This window comes from Phyllosticta citribraziliensis (genome assembly GCF_038025025.1).
Source record: "Phyllosticta citribraziliensis strain CPC 17464 chromosome Unknown J3D65scaffold_7, whole genome shotgun sequence".
NCBI lineage: Eukaryota > Fungi > Ascomycota > Dothideomycetes > Botryosphaeriales > Phyllostictaceae > Phyllosticta > Phyllosticta citribraziliensis.
Genome location: NW_027117344.1, coordinates 1,158,431 through 1,176,743, shown reverse-complemented (window position 1 = coordinate 1,176,743; position 18,313 = coordinate 1,158,431). Strand labels below are relative to the sequence as shown.

The following is an 18,313-nucleotide window of genomic DNA, read 5'->3' as shown; positions in this document are numbered from 1 at the left end:
GGTGGTATCCTTCGTGGATCTAATTGTGATCGTAGTAGATGGAGAGGTCCGCTAAATAGACGCTCCAGGCGCCGAGAGTCTTGGTCAGTTGAGGAACCGGTGGCTGCTCGCTGAAGGACAGAGCTGAAGGTGTAGACAAGAGGCTGTTAGATGTAGGTAACAAGATAGCATACGTGAAGTAAATATAGCAAGTTGAAGTCAAATTCCGTTGCTCCAGGAGGGCAGAGTGAGTCAAGAAATGCAACCAAGACAGTTTCTAGTTCGGTGTCTGTGTTGTGTTGTCTTCGAATGCACTGACGCGGAACAAGAAGCACAATTGGCACAGAACGCATTGATAGCGACCATTGGAAAGGCTTCTAAAAGCCGCCATTGCTTTGACCACAGACATGTCGTGTGAATGGACGATAAATAGGCTCGAGCTGAAGCGCTACACGATGCACATGTTTCTCTCTCGTAATCCTTGCTATGCCATTCGATATGCTGAAAAAAGACAGATTTTTCCATACACAACGGGGCATGGTGTAGCAACTCACGGGTTGGGATCGCAAGTTCCAAACGGGAAACAAAGTCTACAGCTTCCCCCTTTCCAGAAATCGCACCGGCAAGTCCACATGCCGCGCGCGCAAGAATTCTGCCACATTCTTGGCCAAGAAATCATAAGAGCTTGAACAGCTGACGCCACGGTCAAGATGGTCGTGGAGCAGGAAATGGACAGCGCGGAGGTTGGGAAGCTCGAAGCGATCCTGGAAATCAATCAGTGAATCAATCATCTTCGACCAGACGTCGCTGTGCCAGAAACTGCCAGCCATTTTCCTCGACATGCATTGTGGGAAATAACTCACAATCGCCTTTCCAGTGTATTCTTCGGCCAACAACTCTTTGACCGTATCCACGCTCAATAAGCTTTTCAGCCAGTCCCACTCGTCCGCAAAACGCACCCAGAAGCCAACGTTGGCGTTGCTTCCCTTGTCGCCGCTTCTAGCGTGGACGATCCATCCTAGAGGTCCCCTGACCGTCTTACCATGTGCCCCCAAGCTTACTTGTTCATCGGTTGTCGGCTGGCTCGGTTGCTGCTTTGGCCAAACCTGTGTCTCTAATGGCGGCGCGATTTCCACATCCTCGCCCGTATGCAGGTGGACTTTGTGTTGCAAGTCTGCTTGTGGCAGCAAAGTCACATAATATTCGTAGATTGGACGGGGAAGGCCCTGACGAATGTCTAGATGGGGCGTTGCGCCTGGATATCCTTGCATGACCGGGTCCATGCATGGCCGCAGGAAACGATCCGGCATTAGATCCCTGGCATTCGGCGCCTGGGCAAAGACTCGAAGGTCGACCGTGGCGGCGTTTTGGTTGGTGGGATTTTCTGGCACTGACCCGTTGGTGGTGAACTCCAGCTTCGAGAAGTGGTGAATGTGCGAAGACAGCATTTTGCGAATTTGAGACTCCATCATGGTTGCCTTTTCCTTGATGTCCAGGCCGACGAGGAACCAGTGGAACTCGGCTTGGTAGCCGCCTTTGGCAGTGATGCCGACTTTAGTCGTTGGTGGCGGGAGATCTGCTTTGACGCCATGCAGGGCGACGCGGTCGGCGGAGAGCTGCTCAAACCAGAGGTCAGAGAGCAAGGCAGTTACGTCTGAGTTGAAATACCAAGGCCCCTGAATTTCGTAGAGTAACTGGCTGGTGCAGGTATCGACAGACACTTCTCCGCCAGTCCCAAGATTTTTGGTGATTACGACGGCGCCTGAGCTCGAAATTTCGGCAATGGGATACCCAATGTCATCCCAGCCTTTTGATGCAAGACTTTTGAAGCCACTAAAGTTTCCGCCGCAGACGTAGTTGGAGCATTCTATCAAATGGCCGGCTACGAAGGCGTTGGCTAGCTGGAGAAGGTCGCTACGAGTCCAGTTGTGCCACCAGTATGCAGCGCCAATGACGGGGGAAGCATCTGACACTCGGCCGCAGATGACAATATCTGTTTGATTCAGCATGGAAATTCCAAACGAAGGCGTGCCTACGGACCTGCTCCACGAGCAAAGGCTTCTGCAATGCCCAAGCCACCAAGATAAGCTTGAGCATACGTGGGCTCGAACTTCCAATCTTGAAGGACTTCTCCAGTGCAAATGTTTTCGAATTGAGACTGTCCCGACTTCAAAGTTTTTTGGATTGCTGGGAGAACTTCGTCTCCGGATATCCAAGCTACTTTGAGGTCCAAACCTTGGTCTTTGATCATCTTGGTTACAATCTCGTGGAGCTTGCGTGTATCGGAAGCCCCCGCGTTGGCCGCAACTTTGATGCCATGTTTGGCAATGTGCGGCAAAGCTGGACCAAGGGCCTCGAGGAATGTCGGTTCATAGGCATCCCCTTCAGCATCCATCTTGGCAACACCACGGGAAGTCATGTTTGCCTCCGACATCCAGTCTCCAATGATGACGTCAACAGGGTCTGTAGCAAAGTTGGCCGACAGAGCGCGCATGGCGTCTCGCCTGTCTGCCGTTGAGCCAGAGCATCCTGTGATTGTTGGCAAGCAGTTCTGACAAACAAATGGTAAGCGGTCGGATACCTGCAATACGAACTGGTCGCTTCTCAGACATGGCCATGAGATGTTGAGCTGGTGGACTTGAGAGAGGAAGCAGAACGCTGAGAGGAAGAGGACAATGTGCTTTGGCGTCCGAAGAGAGCAGGGAACGAAGAATGCATTTACCAGATATAGGAAAAGGAGGCAGCGCCTATCACTTTCCAGGCCGAGGCTAATGCCATGATGCTCAAGAGGGTCCTCGTGGGGAAACAGTAGTCCATCATTGCCCCTCGGCCGGATTCCGAGACGTGCGGGGACGGCTCTCAGAGAGTCCCCGCTTGTGGTACTCGGACACAGATCAGTCGGTGACTAGTTCAATTCAAGCCAATGAGATGAGTGCGTAGCTGCTTTTTCGGCGTCCCGGCGATGTCTCTTGTTGGCATTTCTGAATTGGACGAGCGACGTGGTTGTAGGAGGAGGATCTTTGGCGAGGATTGAGAGAGGAGTGGAGCGCATGCAGGTACAGTAAATGACGACTTGATGAGAGTTGCGCATTGTATTGCGTATCAAAGGAGAAGAAATGGTAGTCTCTGGGTCTAGCTGCAGTTATGAACGATGGCGCCTCCACATGGAAATCTCAGGTCCGGCACAGGCACCGGCATCTCAACGAATATGGATGCCTCAGGCGGCGTTTCCGCGCTAGGCAGCAAGAGCATGTGAGGGCGCGACTCGCCACTTCGCCAACGCGTCGCCTTCCCCCACCGCGCGTCCTCTCTCCCTCTGTCAACACACTCGCGCCACCCCAACCCTCGCTAGCCAGGCTTCTTCGCAGTCAAAACCAGACTTTCACTGTACTCGAAAACTCTTCCACAATCATCATGAGTGCCGAAGACGACCTGCAGTCCCAATCAGGCCTGGACGATGGCTCCGTGGGCGGCCCCGGTGCCCCGACGCCCCTCACAGCCCTTGAGGGTGTGAATGGCCTTTCAGCGCGCGACATCAAGCTCATAATGGACGGTGGATATCATACTGTCGAGTCTGTTGCTTACACGTACGTTCCGTCCCCACTTGGTACCCATGGAGTTTTTTCAACGCTGACATGACGAAAGGCCTCGGAGGTTACTGGAGCAAATCAAGGGAATCTCGGAGCAGAAGGCGTCCAAGATATTGGCTGAAGGTCAGTCACAGCCGTCGAGAAATTGCTCGCACTTCCGGCTGATCCTCTTCTAGCATCGAAATTGGTTCCCATGGGCTTCACAACGGCAACTGAGATGCATCAACGTCGAAGTGAGCTAATTTCCATCACAACTGGGTCCAAGCAGCTCGATACTCTCCTCGCTGGCGGCATCGAGACAGGCTCCATTACCGAGATATTTGGAGAATTCAGGACCGGGAAAAGTCAAATATGCCACACGCTGGCTGTGACATGCCAACTGCCCTTTGACATGGGTGGTGGCGAGGGGAAGTGTCTGTACATTGACACCGAAGGAACTTTCAGGTCAGATTCAGTTTTGCGAGGATAACCACACTGCAACCAATCCACTGACATACATCAGACCTGTACGTCTGCTGGCTGTTGCGAACCGCTACGGCCTCTCCGGCGAAGAAGTCCTCGACAACGTCGCCTACGCTCGCGCATACAACTCGGATCATCAACTTCAACTTCTCCAACAGGCAGCTCAGATGATGACAGAAACGCGATTCTCTCTTCTCATAGTCGACTCGGCGACATCCTTGTATCGCACAGACTTCATGGGTCGAGGAGAGCTGTCGGCGCGCCAAGTGCACCTGGCCAAGTTTATGCGCAACCTTCAACGGCTTGCCGACGAATTCGGCATTGCGGTCGTCATTACGAATCAGGTCGTGGCCCAAGTCGACGGAGGACCTAGTGCCATGTTTAATCCAGACCCGAAGAAGCCCATTGGCGGCAACATCATTGCCCATGCTAGTACGACACGATTGAGCCTGCGCAAGGGCCGTGGCGAGACAAGAGTATGCAAAATCTACGATAGTCCGTGTTTGCCTGAAAGCGACGCCATGTTTGCCATCAACGAAGATGGAATTGGCGACCCAAGCCCGAAGGATCTCGAAAAGGACTAGAGGGCAAGCTGATTACTCTTCTCGTGTCTCTTCGGAGGCTTTGTTGCAGGGAATGATTTGCATGGATGGGGGTTTGCTTAGCAAGGCGTTTTGAAAGACTTTTGGCTATGGAAGTGGTGTTTTAGCTAGGGTATCTGCGTTAATGGCTACTTGCTAGAGTTTGTACAATGAAACAACGCAGCAAGACATGACAAAATTGTGGCTGTTGTGGCGGTGCACGCGTCGATCCCTGTCGGCGAAGCTCCAAAGTTTCGCGTTGCGTGTAGCTGCAGACGCTCCAGCTCCACAACCGTCAACACCGCCGTCGCCGCCCATCCCCCGCGCCCGTCGACCACCACCTCCCCATTTTCGCCCGCGCTTGCTCTTCACTGGATGGCGCAGGCATGGCCACTCCTGCTGCTCCTCTCCTCCACCGGGAGACGCGCCTGAATCTCGATCCATCATACGCCGGCACCACCATAGGAATCAATCTACCCTCCCACGGCAATTCAACCTTCTTGTCCCGATCCAAGGGCACTCGCCGCATCCTCCAAGACCACTATCAAGGCGCCGATGAGACTGGCTTCGTACGCCAGCATCTCGCTGCGGGCGAGTCCTCCATCTTCTTCCGCCAGAAGCACACCCATCCGCGAAGCTTCCTGTGGAGGGTCTTGTCCGAGCGCAAGATACTAGAGTTGCGCTCGGTAGACCTCACAGTCGACAAACACCCAAAGGGCGAAGCTATCTTGACCCTGTTATTGGAGTTTCCGAATCCAATCCAGCCTTTCGGTGTCGCCCTTGCGGAGCCTGCTGAGAAAGATTCGCTGAATGTTTTTGTCCTCACAACTGCGCGCGAGCTTTATACCCTCGATCTTCCAAGAGACTTCTTTATCCGGCCAGCTGCGACAGAGGTAGAGATCGACGTTTGGTGCAAATCGTGCGTTCCTACGGCGTTCACTTTACGCACACCATACCGCTTGGTCGCCCCAAGTGCTCAAGAGCTGCTCATTTCTCTCGAGGATGGGCAAGTGTTGCGCTTGACAAAGAACGCTGCCGATGATGGTAGGAGCAACCCGGCGAACTCATTGAAATTGTACTAAAATAGATTGTCATAGGCTCATTCTGGCGCGAAACCTTCTATGGCGAGGGCGGCTTTGGTTCAGCGTTGAAAAGCTTCTTGCCATGGAAGGGCAGCCGGACCATCCGTTTTGGAGATCGCGACCTTCAAGCTTCGACTGCCGCCGCGATAGAGCGTTCCCCCGACCAACAGCACATCTGGACCGTCACGCTGAACCATACACTGAGATCATGGAATATCAATACTGGCAGAGTGGGACTTGAGACCGACCTGCTCGGCGAAAACAATCGGGATCCACAGAAGATGGCTCAGTTCTTCGTCGGTGCCGAGCAGCGCAAGCTGATGCAGATACTGGAGGTTCAGGCGCCTCGAGATGGGGATGAGTATTTCATCGTGACCTACTCGCCAAAGCGCCACCAATTCAAGTTCTGGGGCGTCAGAGACGCGGATCACCAAGAACATGGCATCCATGACGTCCAGCCCGAGTTCGTCTTCACACCTCCAATTGACGAACTGATGAACACAACGGTCTGGAACCTGGAGGAATTCAGCATAAAGCCCAAGTCCGGCTGGAGGGACGCAGATCTCTGGATCCAAGTCAGATCAGGGCCAAGATGCTCGGTCTTCAACCTCCGTTTCAGCCTGTACGACGACCTGGAGCAGCTCGAAGATACCTGGAGAAACAACTGGACCACCGTCGATGCTGGGTCGCTCACTGCAGATTCGTTGAAGGCGGCTCCATCAAACCCGCGTGATCTCGACATTGAAGACCCATCATTCCATTCTCGCAGCGTTACCGAGAAGTACCTTGACTTCCTCTTCTACCCTGGCCGATTTACGCTTCCCACTCTTGAAGCAGCTCTTGGGGTTTATCTTCGGGGTCTGTCCGACGAGTCTATGCGGCAGTACACAGCTGCAGGCAAGATGTCTCTGAAGGAAAAGATATCCATCGCCGTTGCCGTCAAAGTTCAAAGACGACAAAGACCGGACGGCTTGGATCACGATCAGCACGAACTCGACCTGGCAAGTCAATGGCAGGTGTTTTACGGGGTTGTTGAAGATTTTCACAAACGACGAGGGGAGCCCATCGCTCTCGTCTATGATTTCGACAACAACTTACCATGGTTACTCCATGCAGACTATGTGTCTCCAATCCGCACGTGCTCCGAAGTCGAGGTCCTTCGTCTGAACGAGGACAAATTTGCCGGCTCTGAAGATCCTCCCCTCTCTCGACCCTTATTCGCTTCTCTCCAGGACGACTTGTCCATAAATGTAGCAAAGCTGCTCACAGCCGCTTCAGTCTTTCGCAAATCCTTTCCTTCTTCTTTGAATTACCAGCTCGAACTCGCAGTCCGACGCGAGGCCGCGCAAGAATCGTCCTTTGCCGTTCTCGACCGCATGGCACAGCTCGAGGCCTACTGCAGCATTTGCGACCAAGTAACGGATGACGATTTCGAGAAGCTCAGTTCACACCTCGACGATCTGGGTGGCTTCCAAGGCATTACTCAAGAGCTCGTCGTTGCTGCATTGGAACGTTTAGACGAGAATGTCCGCGGGCATTCGCAACCGAGGGCTATTGCAGCCTATGGAGCAAAGACGCTTATTCGTGGCGCACAAGAGACCTTGGAGTTGACGTACGAGATTCTGTTGGACCTCCTAGTGCTCATCGCCTTTGTCGGCACAGACTTCGAGAACCCCCAAGAGTCTTTGCCCGATCTCGATGTGGCCGAGATATATCCTGTGCTGATAGAGAGGCTGAAAGGAGCTCTAATAACCAGATGGCTGGCACGAACCGTGCGGGCAGATTCACAAAGGACTCGGAGACGGTCCTCGTCAGTGACTTCTGAGATGGACATTGGCGAAACCCAAGTGAAGAAGTCCACGGCAACAGTCACCATCTTCGAGAGTCTATTCGTCGGTGACTGGGCAACAATGCGCACCCCTGAAGGAACTCTGCCTGAGCTCATCACCTACTGGTGCCGTGCGTGGACCTTTGGACTTCCATTGCCGGAAAGCTGGGAGTTTGTTTCTGGCGGTGTTATGAGCAATTTGCTCAAGCATGGAAACATTGATCTCGCATCAGAATTCCTGCCCTTCCTTCCAAACAACGCCTGGGGAACCTATCTCAGGGCTCGCTACTATCTCGCCATTGGAAAGGATGAGATGGCGAGCATATACTTCAACAAAGCGAGCTACGGTTGTGGTACGTGACCAGCACTCACCCATAAGAGAATGCTTGCTAACAGAAGTAGGCTTCTTTGACATTTTCAACATCGACACGTACAGCTTCTTGAATGCGGAAGAGAGGGACTCATTCCGCAAGGGACTTGGCCCCTTCTGCCAGCACGTAATGAACCTCTTTGACCAAGCAAAATCTCACGTTTTCGTGGTGCAGTGGGCGGAACAAGCGCTCATATACAAAGAGGCGGCGTCGCATCCCAAGGTATACAATGTGAGATTCTTGCGTCTCTATGGCTTCCGCTAATCAATGTTTTCTGCAGAGCGTTCAAGACATTCTCTCCCGCCTCTTCCACGCCAGCGTCGCCTGTTCCAACTTCCGCAGTGCATACGGCGCGCTCATCCGCTTCGAAGACGTGCGACTGCGCAAAGCATCGCTGTCCTCGCTCGTCAAGGCCATGGTGACACAGCACCGCGAAAAGGCGCTCATTGCGCTGCCTTTCAGCCACGACCTGGACGCCGTCGACGAAGTGCTAGCCTCGCTGGCGCGCGACGCGCTCAACGTGGCCTCGGGCCCGGGCGAGTCCTACCACCGCACGCTGTACGCGTTCCGCGTGGCCAAGAACAACTACCGCGGCGCGGCGCACGCGCTGTACGACCAAATCTCGCGGCTCAAGGCGTCGGCGGCGGCGCTGCACGACCCCAAGGACTCCCGCATCGTCAACCTCTTCCTCGTACTCATCAACACGCTCGCTCTCGTCAAGGAAGACGACCGCTACCTCCTCGTCGGCCAGCGCGAGGGCACCGCCGCAGACGGCGTCGGCTTGGGCAAGCAGGTCGTCAAGCGTCGCCTCCTCACGCTCGACGACATCCGTCGCGAGTACCAGGATGAGCTGGATCGCGTCGCGGCCATGGAGACGGGCAGGTTTGCCTTTGGCATGGCGCCGGCCGGCGATGGCGATGTCGACATGCTGTGATTGATTAAGTCATTGAACCGAGGGCTACGTTGCAGCGTGGCATGGCATAGCGCAGTGCAGTTACGGGTAGTGGGATTCCTCCTCTTCTTTTTACGATTACTTTCAAAACTTTTCTTCGATGGGTCTGTCTGTCTGTCTTGACAGAAAAGCGAGGAGTTTTCCGGTCGGGTGGGGGCAGCGAATGGGTAGGCAGGCAGGTAGGTAGGATGAGAGCGAAAAGACATGCACAAATCACCACACAAAGGCAATGTCAAACAAACTTCTTTCAGAAAGCAAGTCTGACGCGTTCCATTCTTCTATTACAAGCAAACGACTCGTCCACATGCAGGAGGGAGTGTGAGATTATCAACCAGCCCCCTGTCAGCGAGGACGACACCATTTTGCGCATGCGTGCTTCCTTGCCTACCGATGATATCGTACACATGCAGGAGTTGAGATTTCACCTATGCGCCATCATTGCTGTTGTACACGTTCATATCAACACATCACCGGGGAATCTCCCTACTAAGACAACATCATCGCGTCATCACACTGAGATGCCCTGTCCACGTCCATTGTCATGGTGGTGGTCGTAGGGGGGGTACAAGAAGCCGTGATTCGAATAGGAGAAAAAGGAAGAAAAAAAATTCATTGTCATCTTTTCTTTTTGTGCGTTGTGTGAAACAAGATCATCGCTCTTAAGGTGTGGCGGCTGCACAGCGCGTCGTACAAAAAAACGGAGGAAAAAAAAGAAAGGCTTCTCTCAACGCAAGCGATCAACGACAATCATCACGGCCAAAGGGAAGAGACGACGCAGAAAAGGGAGCATTTCGTTACTCGCAAGAAAACATCGTACACAACGACGGCGACAGATCAGGGGCTCAGACTCCCCAACCTGACTGACTACTTCCAAAACTCATCCATCATACAATACCACTCCGCTTGGCTTGTGCTGAAACCTATCTGCAAAACTGGAACTGGTATCCTCGACGCGAGTGAGAGGGAAAGTCTGCGAAAAGCAAAAGGACGGCTAGGAAAGTCTGCGAAAAGCAAAAGGACGGCGCCTGCTATCCAGGAGGCTCGAGGCAGATCTACTGAACGGCCTTCTTGGCCACTTGGGGCTCCTCGCCGTAGAGACTCTTGTACTGCTTGATGTAGCGCTGCGTATCTTGACGGGCGATGTCTTCGTACTTCTGCATAAGGTACAAACAATGCAGTTAGCTTTACCATCCAAACCGACAGCGCATTGGACAGGGAAATACGAACCTGCTTCTGAGCAGCAGACAGGGCCCTCCACTCCTGTCCTGCCTGCTTAGCCTTCTCTGAGGGAGATCCTTCCACAGAACCCCTCTTTTCCAGGAAAAAGTACACGAAGGGGCCCCTGGGGGCCTTGACAAGACGATCATCTTGGAGCTTGTTCTTCTTGTAGGCGGCAAGCTTCTTCTTGAGCGTGACGCGCGCCTTGTTGGCCTCGTAAATTTGCTGTGGCGTGTACGAGTTGACAAATTTCTTGTAGGCTTCGTTGTTGCGCTTAACGTTGTCGGCGGCCTGTTTTTGGAGGCGCTGTGTGATTTTACGTCAGCGGCAGGGCTTTTGCTGGGGACATGGAAAGTTGCAAACACACCTCAAGCTCAGAAGAGGGCAAGGTCTTGAACTCGGTAGAGGCCTTCTTCAAAACCTCGGTCACTTTTTCGCCATGTCCCTGCGGCAGGTTGTTGTAGAATTCGCCGAGATAAATGGCCCATCCATTGGCGGGAAGCTTCTTGGGCTCTTCGAGGGCGGCGACCTTCAACTGGGCAATGTTCTCCCTGACCTTGGCCTTTTCCTTCAGAAGCTTTTGCCTTTCAGTCAAAGGCTTCCTCTTGGGAGCAGCCTTCTTGATGGGCTTCTTGGCGGCAGTCTTCTTGACAGGCTTCTTGACGGCCTTCTTGACAGGCTTCTTCTTGGCAGCAGTCTTTCTAGTGGCAGTCTTCTTGGCAGGGACCTTTTTGGTAGTCGACTTGGGCTTGGGCTTGGTCTTGGTGGCAGTGGCGTAGGAGCGGAAGGTCTTGACAGCCGGGGCGGTGGCCAATTGGGTCGTGGCGGTGGTGGACGTCAGGTATGTGTGGGCAAGCTGGCGCGAAATGTGTGCGACGTCGCGTGCTGAGCTCCGGGGAGCTTGCGCGCGCAGGCGGGCCAGGGCGGTGCGAGCGAGCATTGCGGTGGTTGACGCGACGGAAGCAATTGAAGCTGTGGGTGACGTGGGACAGGACAGAGATGGAGCGCCGGCGGGGGGGGGGGGGCGGGCGGGTTTGGAGGGAAGGTTGTTGTGGGCTGGCAGTCGTGATCAGGTCGTGTTGGAGAGCAGGCGCTTGACATGTTTGGAGCTAGTTACTGCTAGCCGTCTTGGGAGTAGCGCCTGGCGGGCAGACACGTCGGCGGCCGGCGGAACTATTGCGCGTGACATCAGATCCCGTCCCGTCCGTCATTGGTTGGTTGCATCTCAACACCAAAACACCAAAACATTGAACATGATGCCCGAGTCCCGACCTGATCGACGCCCTAGAAAACAAACGCACTGACTATGTGCCCTTCGCTGTACCCCTGTGCCTCCAGGCTTTCGTTTTCGCGCAGCATCCTGCCCATGTATGCCAAGCGCACCCGACAAGACGTTGGCAACTACATCGAATCCGTCAGCAACGCCCTCGTCACGCCAGCCTCGACATGAACTCACCTCGGCCGCTTGTACCATTCTCGCAATGACGGTCCGCACACTCTCATCCAAGCCCGCCTTCACCACCACATCTGTCCCTCTGTCACTGAGACGAGCCTTGATCTTGACCATGTCCCCCATCTTGCCCTTTCCCTTCTCCTCCGCACCAGTCATGTCTTCGCTCTCTCGTTCTTCTTCTTCTTCTTCGTCGTCGTCGTCTCTTGTGTCGTCCGCCACAATGCCCGCAGGCTCGATGACAACCCACTCGGGCACGCTGTACTCGTTGCCCAACTCATCGTAGATTCCCTTCCACAGCTGGCCCGTCGGACATGTCCCTCCGGAAGCATCCAGCACGCCCTGAGCTCCCTTGACGTCTCCCTGCTGCACCATTTCGACCACCAATCGCACCGCGCCCCACATCTCCGGCCGCCCCGTCACCCGCGTGTCCCAAAACGCCCTGCGCTCCGTCTCGAGCCGCGCCCGTGTCAGCGGCATCCCCGGCGTCGCCGCCACGCTGCCCTCGAGCACCGGCTTCTTGCAGCGTCGCTTTCTGTCCAGCGCCGCCAGCGGCTTGTTAGGTCTGCTGTCCTTTTTGCCGCGACCCCCCCCTGCTTCGCGCCGACGACGACGCTGGCGCCGCGTTGCTGCCGTGGGCCGCCTTGTTGGCATTGTCGGCGCTGCGTCGCGACGCTGCTGCCGCTGGCGGAGGCCGAGAATGCGACGCTCGCGGAGTGGTGCCGATGGATTCGGTGGCCGAGAAGAACGACTGGGTGGAATGCGGCTGCGGTGCTGTGCTTGGGTTATTGATGTGAGCGCGCGATGAGTCGGCCGCTACGTGGTTCTGCGACGTGGACAAGGAGGATGCGACGCCATGGGAGCGCGTGGATGAACAGCAAGAGCCCTGTGTTCTGTCAGTACATTGCGCTGCGAAATGAGACAACGACCGTCTGCACACCCAAGGAAAGGGCGCAGAAAACGTTGCGAGTCGAAACATGGACAGGAATGACGTCGGTCAGGGGAGCTGCGCTGCGGTATGCATTGCGAAAGCAAAAAGTCCATCGATTCCACACGTCGCACTCACCATGGTCGTCGCTCTCCATAAGATGCAACAAGCTTGATCAGGTTGAAAATCAGATGAGCAAGCGTATCAGCAAGCTGTTGAGTAAGGTAGCGAGCGACATCCAACGGTCGTGGCAAGCTAGCCTGGGACTTGGGCTGGTAGCGCGAGCCGAAATAGTAGAGTGCAATGGTGCTATCCACCAAAGCGCATGTAGCGTCGATGAGCCGGCCACTTGCAGGCTGCACAGTCGGCAATGATGATTTTTTCAATTTTTTAGCGTTTGGTCGAGGTCAGGTGGACAGACAGAGATGAGGTCTTTATTCCGCCAGCTCGCTCGTTCGCGTTTCGCCCCAGCCATGGGCCGTTCGATCCATGAGCAATCGGGGTCCAGGCCGTATCTGCACCTCCCGCTTGGCTGCAGCCGTTTGTGGATGCCAAGTACACCTTGTTTGAATCCTACTTTTGCCATGACATTTGCTCTCCTCTCGCATGCCATTCTGGACATAGCAAATCCGGTGTTTCGTGTCGTTCGACTTGGCAGACATCGCCAAACAACGGCACGTTTTCATCTACGTGTTTCACCGGTCATGATTCACCTCGCCCTCACTTTGCAAACGTGCAAATTATCAACGACGATGTTGTATTAGATATTACGAGTGTCGGTGCCCTAGCGGCCACTTGTACATGTCCCGATAAGGCTAGTACGCAGGGTATCAAGGGGGGTATACGCAGTTGCCTCAAACCCAGAGCAACGCAACCTAAAAGCAAAAAAGGAAAAACGTCAAAGAAAACCCAGACAGCTCAGCAGCGCAATGGTGGTATCAATCTAGACGGATAGGAACGAAAGACCGCCAATGAGCCGCAGATGCAAGGAAAACGGCTGACCCCTTGTAATGAAAGACGCGAGTGAGAAGAGGATGTGGAAAGTGGGTATTTTTTGTGCTAGGAAAAATTTTGAAGCTTCGAGGAAGAACGGCGCCTGTGATCGCAGAATAGCTTAACCAACAAACAGCGAGTTGCGGCCAGGCTTTTCCGTCATTGCATCATGACAGTCGTCGACGGGAGACGTCCACCACACCTTAGGCCGTGGCCTGGACGGTGGGCGTGGCCTGGTTCTCGTTGGCCTGCACAGCCTCGGGGACGACGTCACCAATGGTGGGCTTGCTCTCCTCGGTGGTGTTCTCCTCAGCCTTGGGCTCCTCGACCTTGTCTTCAGCCTTGGCCTCTTCGGCCTTGGTCTCGGGCTCCTCCTCAACCTTGGTGGGGGCAGCCTCCTTGTCCTTGTTGGACTTGACGGCCTTGCTGGGGTTGCGGAACAGACCACCGAGACCCTTCTTCTTCTCGCCATCAGCCTCGCCGCCCTTGGCGCCAAAGTTGCCGAAGAAGGAAGTGCGGCGCTTCTCCTTGTTGATGGGCTCAGGGGTGGCCTTGGGGGCGGGAGCGGCAGCGGCCTCGCCATCGACAGCAGGGGTAGTAGCCTCTTCAGGCTTGGCCTCGACGACAGCAGGGGTCTCAGCAGCAGGAGATTCGACCTCCTTCTTCTTGCCAAACTTGCTGAAGAAACCAGCCTTCTCCTTGGCAGGAGTAGGAGTAGTGACCGGCTTGGGCTCAGCAGCCTCAGTGGTGGCGGGCTCGGTGGCGGCAACAGTGGGCTCCGCAGCGTCGGTGGCGACAGCGGTCTCCTCGGCGGGAGCGGCAACGACCTCGTTGTCCTTGGGCGGGACAGTGGGGGCGACCTCGGACTCCTTCTTCTCAGCAGCGGGGCTGCGAACCTTCTCGAAGAAGTTGCCAAAGATGGAGGTGCGCTTGTTGGCCTTGGGAGTGGGAGTAGGCTTGACCTCGGGCTCAGCGGCAACGGCAGCGGCCTCGCCCTCGACCGGCTTGACCTCCTCGGCGGGCTTCGCCTCGTCGGCGGCAGTCTCAGCAACGGGCTCGACTGTTGATGCATTAGCAATTGATCGACTAGAGACAGCTTTGTGCGGCATACCAGCAGCTCCCTCAGTCGTAGGAGCGGCCTCAGCCTCAGCCTTCTGCTCCTCCTTGGCCTCTTCCTTGGCCACCTCCTTGGACTCCTCCTCCTTCTTCACCTCCTTCTTGTCGTCCTTCTTTCCGAGGAGACCAAAGACGGACGCCCTCTTACGAGAAACAGAGCGGCTCTTGTTCTTCTTGGCGGTCTTCTTGCCCTCGGCGTTCTCGTCGGAGCTACTGGTGGACGAGGGGCGCTCAGCACCCTCAGTAGGCTTGACCTCGGTGCTCTTCTTGGGAGCGCTCTCATCAGCCTTACCGGTAGTGGCGGTGGCGGGTTTGGCTAAGCGAGTGTTAGCCTGATCCACTTTGGAACATGGAGCCTGGAGCGGGAGCAAGCGAGATGCAGGCGCATAGACATCCGTGCGTCTACGCTTGGCGGGTAAACACGACTTACCGAGAGCCTCAATGGTCGCCTTGTACTCTTCGCTGCTGGTGACCTCCTCGCTGGCGACCTTGGCCTCCTCGATGCCCTTCTCGATGGAGACGATCCAGCCGTCGCGCTCGGCCTGGCTCGAGGCCTCGAACTGGTGCTTGTGGCCGTGGAACTTGAAGAAAAAGGCAACGTTGCCCTCCTTGGTAACATCGGAGGCGTCGGCCTGGAAAGGATGTTAGCACACGCGCGCGCGCACTTGTGGGTGGCGAAAGAGTTGTAGACGTACCAGCTTCAAAGCGCCAGCCGGGTTGGCCTTTTGCTCAGCGTTCTTGGCGAAGAAGAGAATACCCTTGCCAGTCTTGCTCGCCCAAGCAGCGGTAGAGTGGCCAACCTCGGCCTTCTCACCACGGAGGTAGGCGGAAAGGCTGTCCTTGGTCACGGGCTCCTCGCCGAACCAAAAGAACTTCTTGGAGTAGGTCAGGCTCCTGTCGCGACGCGTTAGTAAGTACATTGTGGCGTGAAAGTAGGAAGAAGACATACTTGAGAAGACCAGGAGCCTTGTAGCCCAGCGAGCCGGAGTAGATGGGCTCGGCGGTGATCTTGACCTCGTCCTCGCCCTTCTTCTCCTCGACGGGCAGAGCGGTGGTCTCGTCGGCGGCGGGAGCAGCAGAATCGGCGGCGGCGGCAGGAGTTTCGGTCGTGGCAGCGGGCGCGTCGGTGGCGGGAACGTCGGCAACAGGAGCGGCCTCGGTGGTGGTGGGAGCAGCAGCGTCGCTAACGGGAGCAACGGCAACAGGCTCAGTGGCCGGAGTGTCGAGAGGCTTGGAGTCAGACATTTTTTGGAGTTGTTGTGTGGATGTGGTGGTGTGGGAGTGTTTTGGAAAAATTAAGGGTCGGGTTGAGAAGGCGCGACGGAGGAAGAGAACGGAAGAAAGCTGGCTTGGCTTTGGGGGGAGTGAAGGAAAACAAAGACGTGGGTATATGGGGTATCACGGGTCGAAGCAACAACGGAGCCTGTTGATGGCAGATTGTTGGATGGAGAGAGCGAGAAGAGGGAAGAAGAAGGGGAGGGATGGCGGGATAAGAGGACGAGGACGAGGGCAAGCGAGCAAAAGTAGGGGAGGGAAGCGATTTGGTCTGGGCGCTAGGCGCTAGGGCTTGATCTGGGCTCGACTCTGAATCCAGCAATCAACGTGAATCGTCATAACATTCATGCACCAGCCCACCAGGCCAGAGAATACAGAACGCGCCGTACCGTACCATACCGTACCGTACGAAAAAGGGTCGCATGACCTGAGGGACGCCATCCGATGCCGTCAGGTCAGGTCGTCTTGCGATAGCAGCATGCTGCAGTACCTACACGCCCAGCTGCCCGCGACGGCGACGACAAAGTCCCGCCCAGCTCGCCGTCGACGAGCGCAACCACCACCACCACCACCACCACCACCACCACAACCTTGACCATGGACTGACTGCTCGTCGTCGCAAAGTGAACAGAGCTGGGCCGGGCTGGGCTGGGCGCTAGTGGAGCGGGCGAAATTGCAGGTTGCAGTCGATCAGTCGTTGGCGCCGGCGCGACCCTGTCACCAATATGTCAGTGCCAGCCCCCCCCCTGCCCGGGCCTGCATCCACTACACTCCCACTCCTCCCACTCCCGTCCGTCCCTCACCTCCACCACCACCAAGCCCAAGCCCAAGCCTGCTCAACCGTGGAAGCGTTGGGAATGCTGAAAGCCACGCTCTGAACCTGTCCCTCTAACTCACTCCTATGTATCCCAGACATGTCGCCCGCCTGCAACACAAACACCAATGCAGCCCACCACGTTGCGCAACGCCGCCCTGCCGTTGAGGACCCATGAGACGAAAACGTCCACCGCTGCCACCTGCACTGCACCTTGGTTCAGGCCAGGCCCCTCAGCTGCATCCGCCCATCACGTGAAGTTCTTTCAGCACCACCGCAGGGCATCATCTCGTGGCCCGCTCGTCGACTCGGCTGCACATCATTGGGCGATCCCCTGGCTCCACCGCCGCTCTCCTTTTCCCGCCCAAAAGGGTCCGCCAGAATTCCTGTGCCTCCGCCCAAGCCACGCGCAGCCGCCGAGCCTCCAAAATGCTCCAAACGCTAATGACCGAGACTCGGATGCCCTACCGTAGCGCCAGGCCATGGGCTGTACGCTTCCGCTGACGACTGCCCTGCCAGAAGCCACGAGAGAAGGGGTCTCTCAGGCCTCGAGATTGTTCTTCACCCCCTGAATCTCCCTTTCACCCCTCTCGCAATCTTGCCGTGCAAATGACAAACTCTTCCGTCCGTAACCCCTGCTTCCCACTCCCTCTCCCTCTCCCTCTCCCTCTCCCGCCGTCGACATCTTGGCCACCACCTGCCAAGTTCCGCGCTACCCCAATCTCCCGCGCGGCTGACGGCTCCAGTCATGGCCAACGATAAATCTGGCGAATCTCGCACACGCCGTGTCCCTCATGGCCAATATTCCTCCCGCCCAAACTCGGGGCACCGGGTGGGGTCGAGTTTCTGAAATTGCTCATCAAGACTATTGCATCCCGCCCCAGGCCATGTCTGTTAGAGTTGGCTGGGAGATGACCAGACATTCATCCTCTCTCCCCGTCTCCTCTCGACGCCATTTTACGTATCCATCTTCATGTGAGACCTCATCGTTCAGAACTTGAAACGGTCAGTTCTTTGCTTCTGCTGAGCCATCACTTTTTTATTTTTCTTCTTCTTCAAATCATTCTGCCGTCCGTCGGCGATCGATCTGCTGGGATTTTAGCGGCGCTTTCGGCGACTTGACGATGATGATCATGACCAAGTCGACTTGTTCCATGACCACCGCCTACGCTGCTGCTTCTTGTTGGACTGATAAGAGCCGTCGTATCCCTGTCGCTCCGCGATTGGGCGACCATGGCGTCAAATCAGATTCGATACCGAGGCCATGAGAGCAGTCGCAAAGGCTATCGCTGTCAGTTTATACGTACCGTACCTACCCATGACGAGCATGATTGGAACGAGAAGCAAAAAAAAAAAGACAGCCTCAGCCTACAACGTGACTAGCACCAAGAATCGCAGCATCAAGCCACCTACCTCACAAGGCGCTTATCTTTGTCGAGTACCCCACTACGAAGACTTTTCCATCGCGACAGTCAGACCATCTGGATTGCTGTCGCTAGCGAACCATGCTACTCATTCGCTACTCACCAGTCACCACCCACCTCCGCCGCCCTGATCGGACAAACCACTCTTCCCTCTTCCATATGTTTCAGAACAGCCGTCTTGCGCTGCGCCACACATATCAAATCAGGGCCAAGCATACTTGAAAATAGTCAAAGCCGAGAACTCTGCAAC

At 55.7% G+C, this 18,313-nt stretch overlaps 6 protein-coding genes across 6 annotated transcripts; 2 read left to right on the top strand and 4 right to left on the bottom strand.

The window, feature by feature from the left end:
- Positions 1 to 569: 569 nt before the first annotated feature.
- Positions 570 to 2,597, bottom strand: J3D65DRAFT_603872 (uncharacterized protein; the record flags this gene model as incomplete). Its single annotated transcript, XM_066798237.1, has 3 exons — positions 570 to 1,972; positions 2,020 to 2,508; positions 2,561 to 2,597. The coding sequence occupies 3 exons, from the start codon at positions 2,595 to 2,597 to the stop codon at positions 570 to 572; spliced, it is 1,929 nt and encodes a 642-aa protein (XP_066654537.1).
- A 705-nt stretch (positions 2,598 to 3,302) lies between these two features.
- J3D65DRAFT_627490 (DNA repair protein rhp51) lies at positions 3,303 to 4,879 on the top strand. The gene is made up of 4 exons (XM_066800544.1): positions 3,303 to 3,566; positions 3,625 to 3,692; positions 3,746 to 4,013; positions 4,072 to 4,879. The coding sequence occupies exons 1-4, from the start codon at positions 3,394 to 3,396 to the stop codon at positions 4,613 to 4,615; spliced, it is 1,053 nt and encodes a 350-aa protein (XP_066654536.1). The 5' UTR covers positions 3,303 to 3,393; the 3' UTR covers positions 4,616 to 4,879.
- A 25-nt stretch (positions 4,880 to 4,904) lies between these two features.
- Positions 4,905 to 9,116, top strand: J3D65DRAFT_627486 (nucleoporin Nup120/160-domain-containing protein). Its single transcript, XM_066800543.1, has 4 exons — positions 4,905 to 5,656; positions 5,710 to 7,875; positions 7,925 to 8,115; positions 8,174 to 9,116. The coding sequence occupies exons 1-4, from the start codon at positions 4,999 to 5,001 to the stop codon at positions 8,825 to 8,827; spliced, it is 3,669 nt and encodes a 1,222-aa protein (XP_066654535.1). The 5' UTR covers positions 4,905 to 4,998; the 3' UTR covers positions 8,828 to 9,116.
- Positions 9,117 to 9,649: 533 nt separating this feature from the next.
- Positions 9,650 to 11,104, bottom strand: J3D65DRAFT_403932 (uncharacterized protein). Its single transcript, XM_066795952.1, has 3 exons — positions 10,431 to 11,104; positions 10,073 to 10,369; positions 9,650 to 9,999 (listed from the first exon to the last, which is right to left on the bottom strand). Exons 1-3 carry the CDS (start codon positions 11,001 to 11,003, stop codon positions 9,898 to 9,900), a joined length of 972 nt encoding a protein of 323 aa, XP_066654534.1. The 5' UTR covers positions 11,004 to 11,104; the 3' UTR covers positions 9,650 to 9,897.
- A 1-nt stretch (position 11,105) lies between these two features.
- Positions 11,106 to 12,611, bottom strand: J3D65DRAFT_403931 (uncharacterized protein). Its single transcript, XM_066795951.1, has 3 exons — positions 12,580 to 12,611; positions 11,520 to 12,399; positions 11,106 to 11,464 (listed from the first exon to the last, which is right to left on the bottom strand). The coding sequence occupies exons 2-3, from the start codon at positions 12,165 to 12,167 to the stop codon at positions 11,348 to 11,350; spliced, it is 765 nt and encodes a 254-aa protein (XP_066654533.1). The 5' UTR covers positions 12,168 to 12,399; positions 12,580 to 12,611; the 3' UTR covers positions 11,106 to 11,347.
- A 1,026-nt stretch (positions 12,612 to 13,637) lies between these two features.
- J3D65DRAFT_668556 (Pleckstrin homology domain-containing protein) lies at positions 13,638 to 15,795 on the bottom strand (the record flags this gene model as incomplete). The annotated part of the gene is made up of 5 exons (XM_066803126.1): positions 13,638 to 14,494; positions 14,546 to 14,866; positions 14,981 to 15,182; positions 15,246 to 15,444; positions 15,500 to 15,795. 5 exons carry the CDS (start codon positions 15,793 to 15,795, stop codon positions 13,638 to 13,640), a joined length of 1,875 nt encoding a protein of 624 aa, XP_066654532.1.
- Positions 15,796 to 18,313: the final 2,518 nt, after the last annotated feature.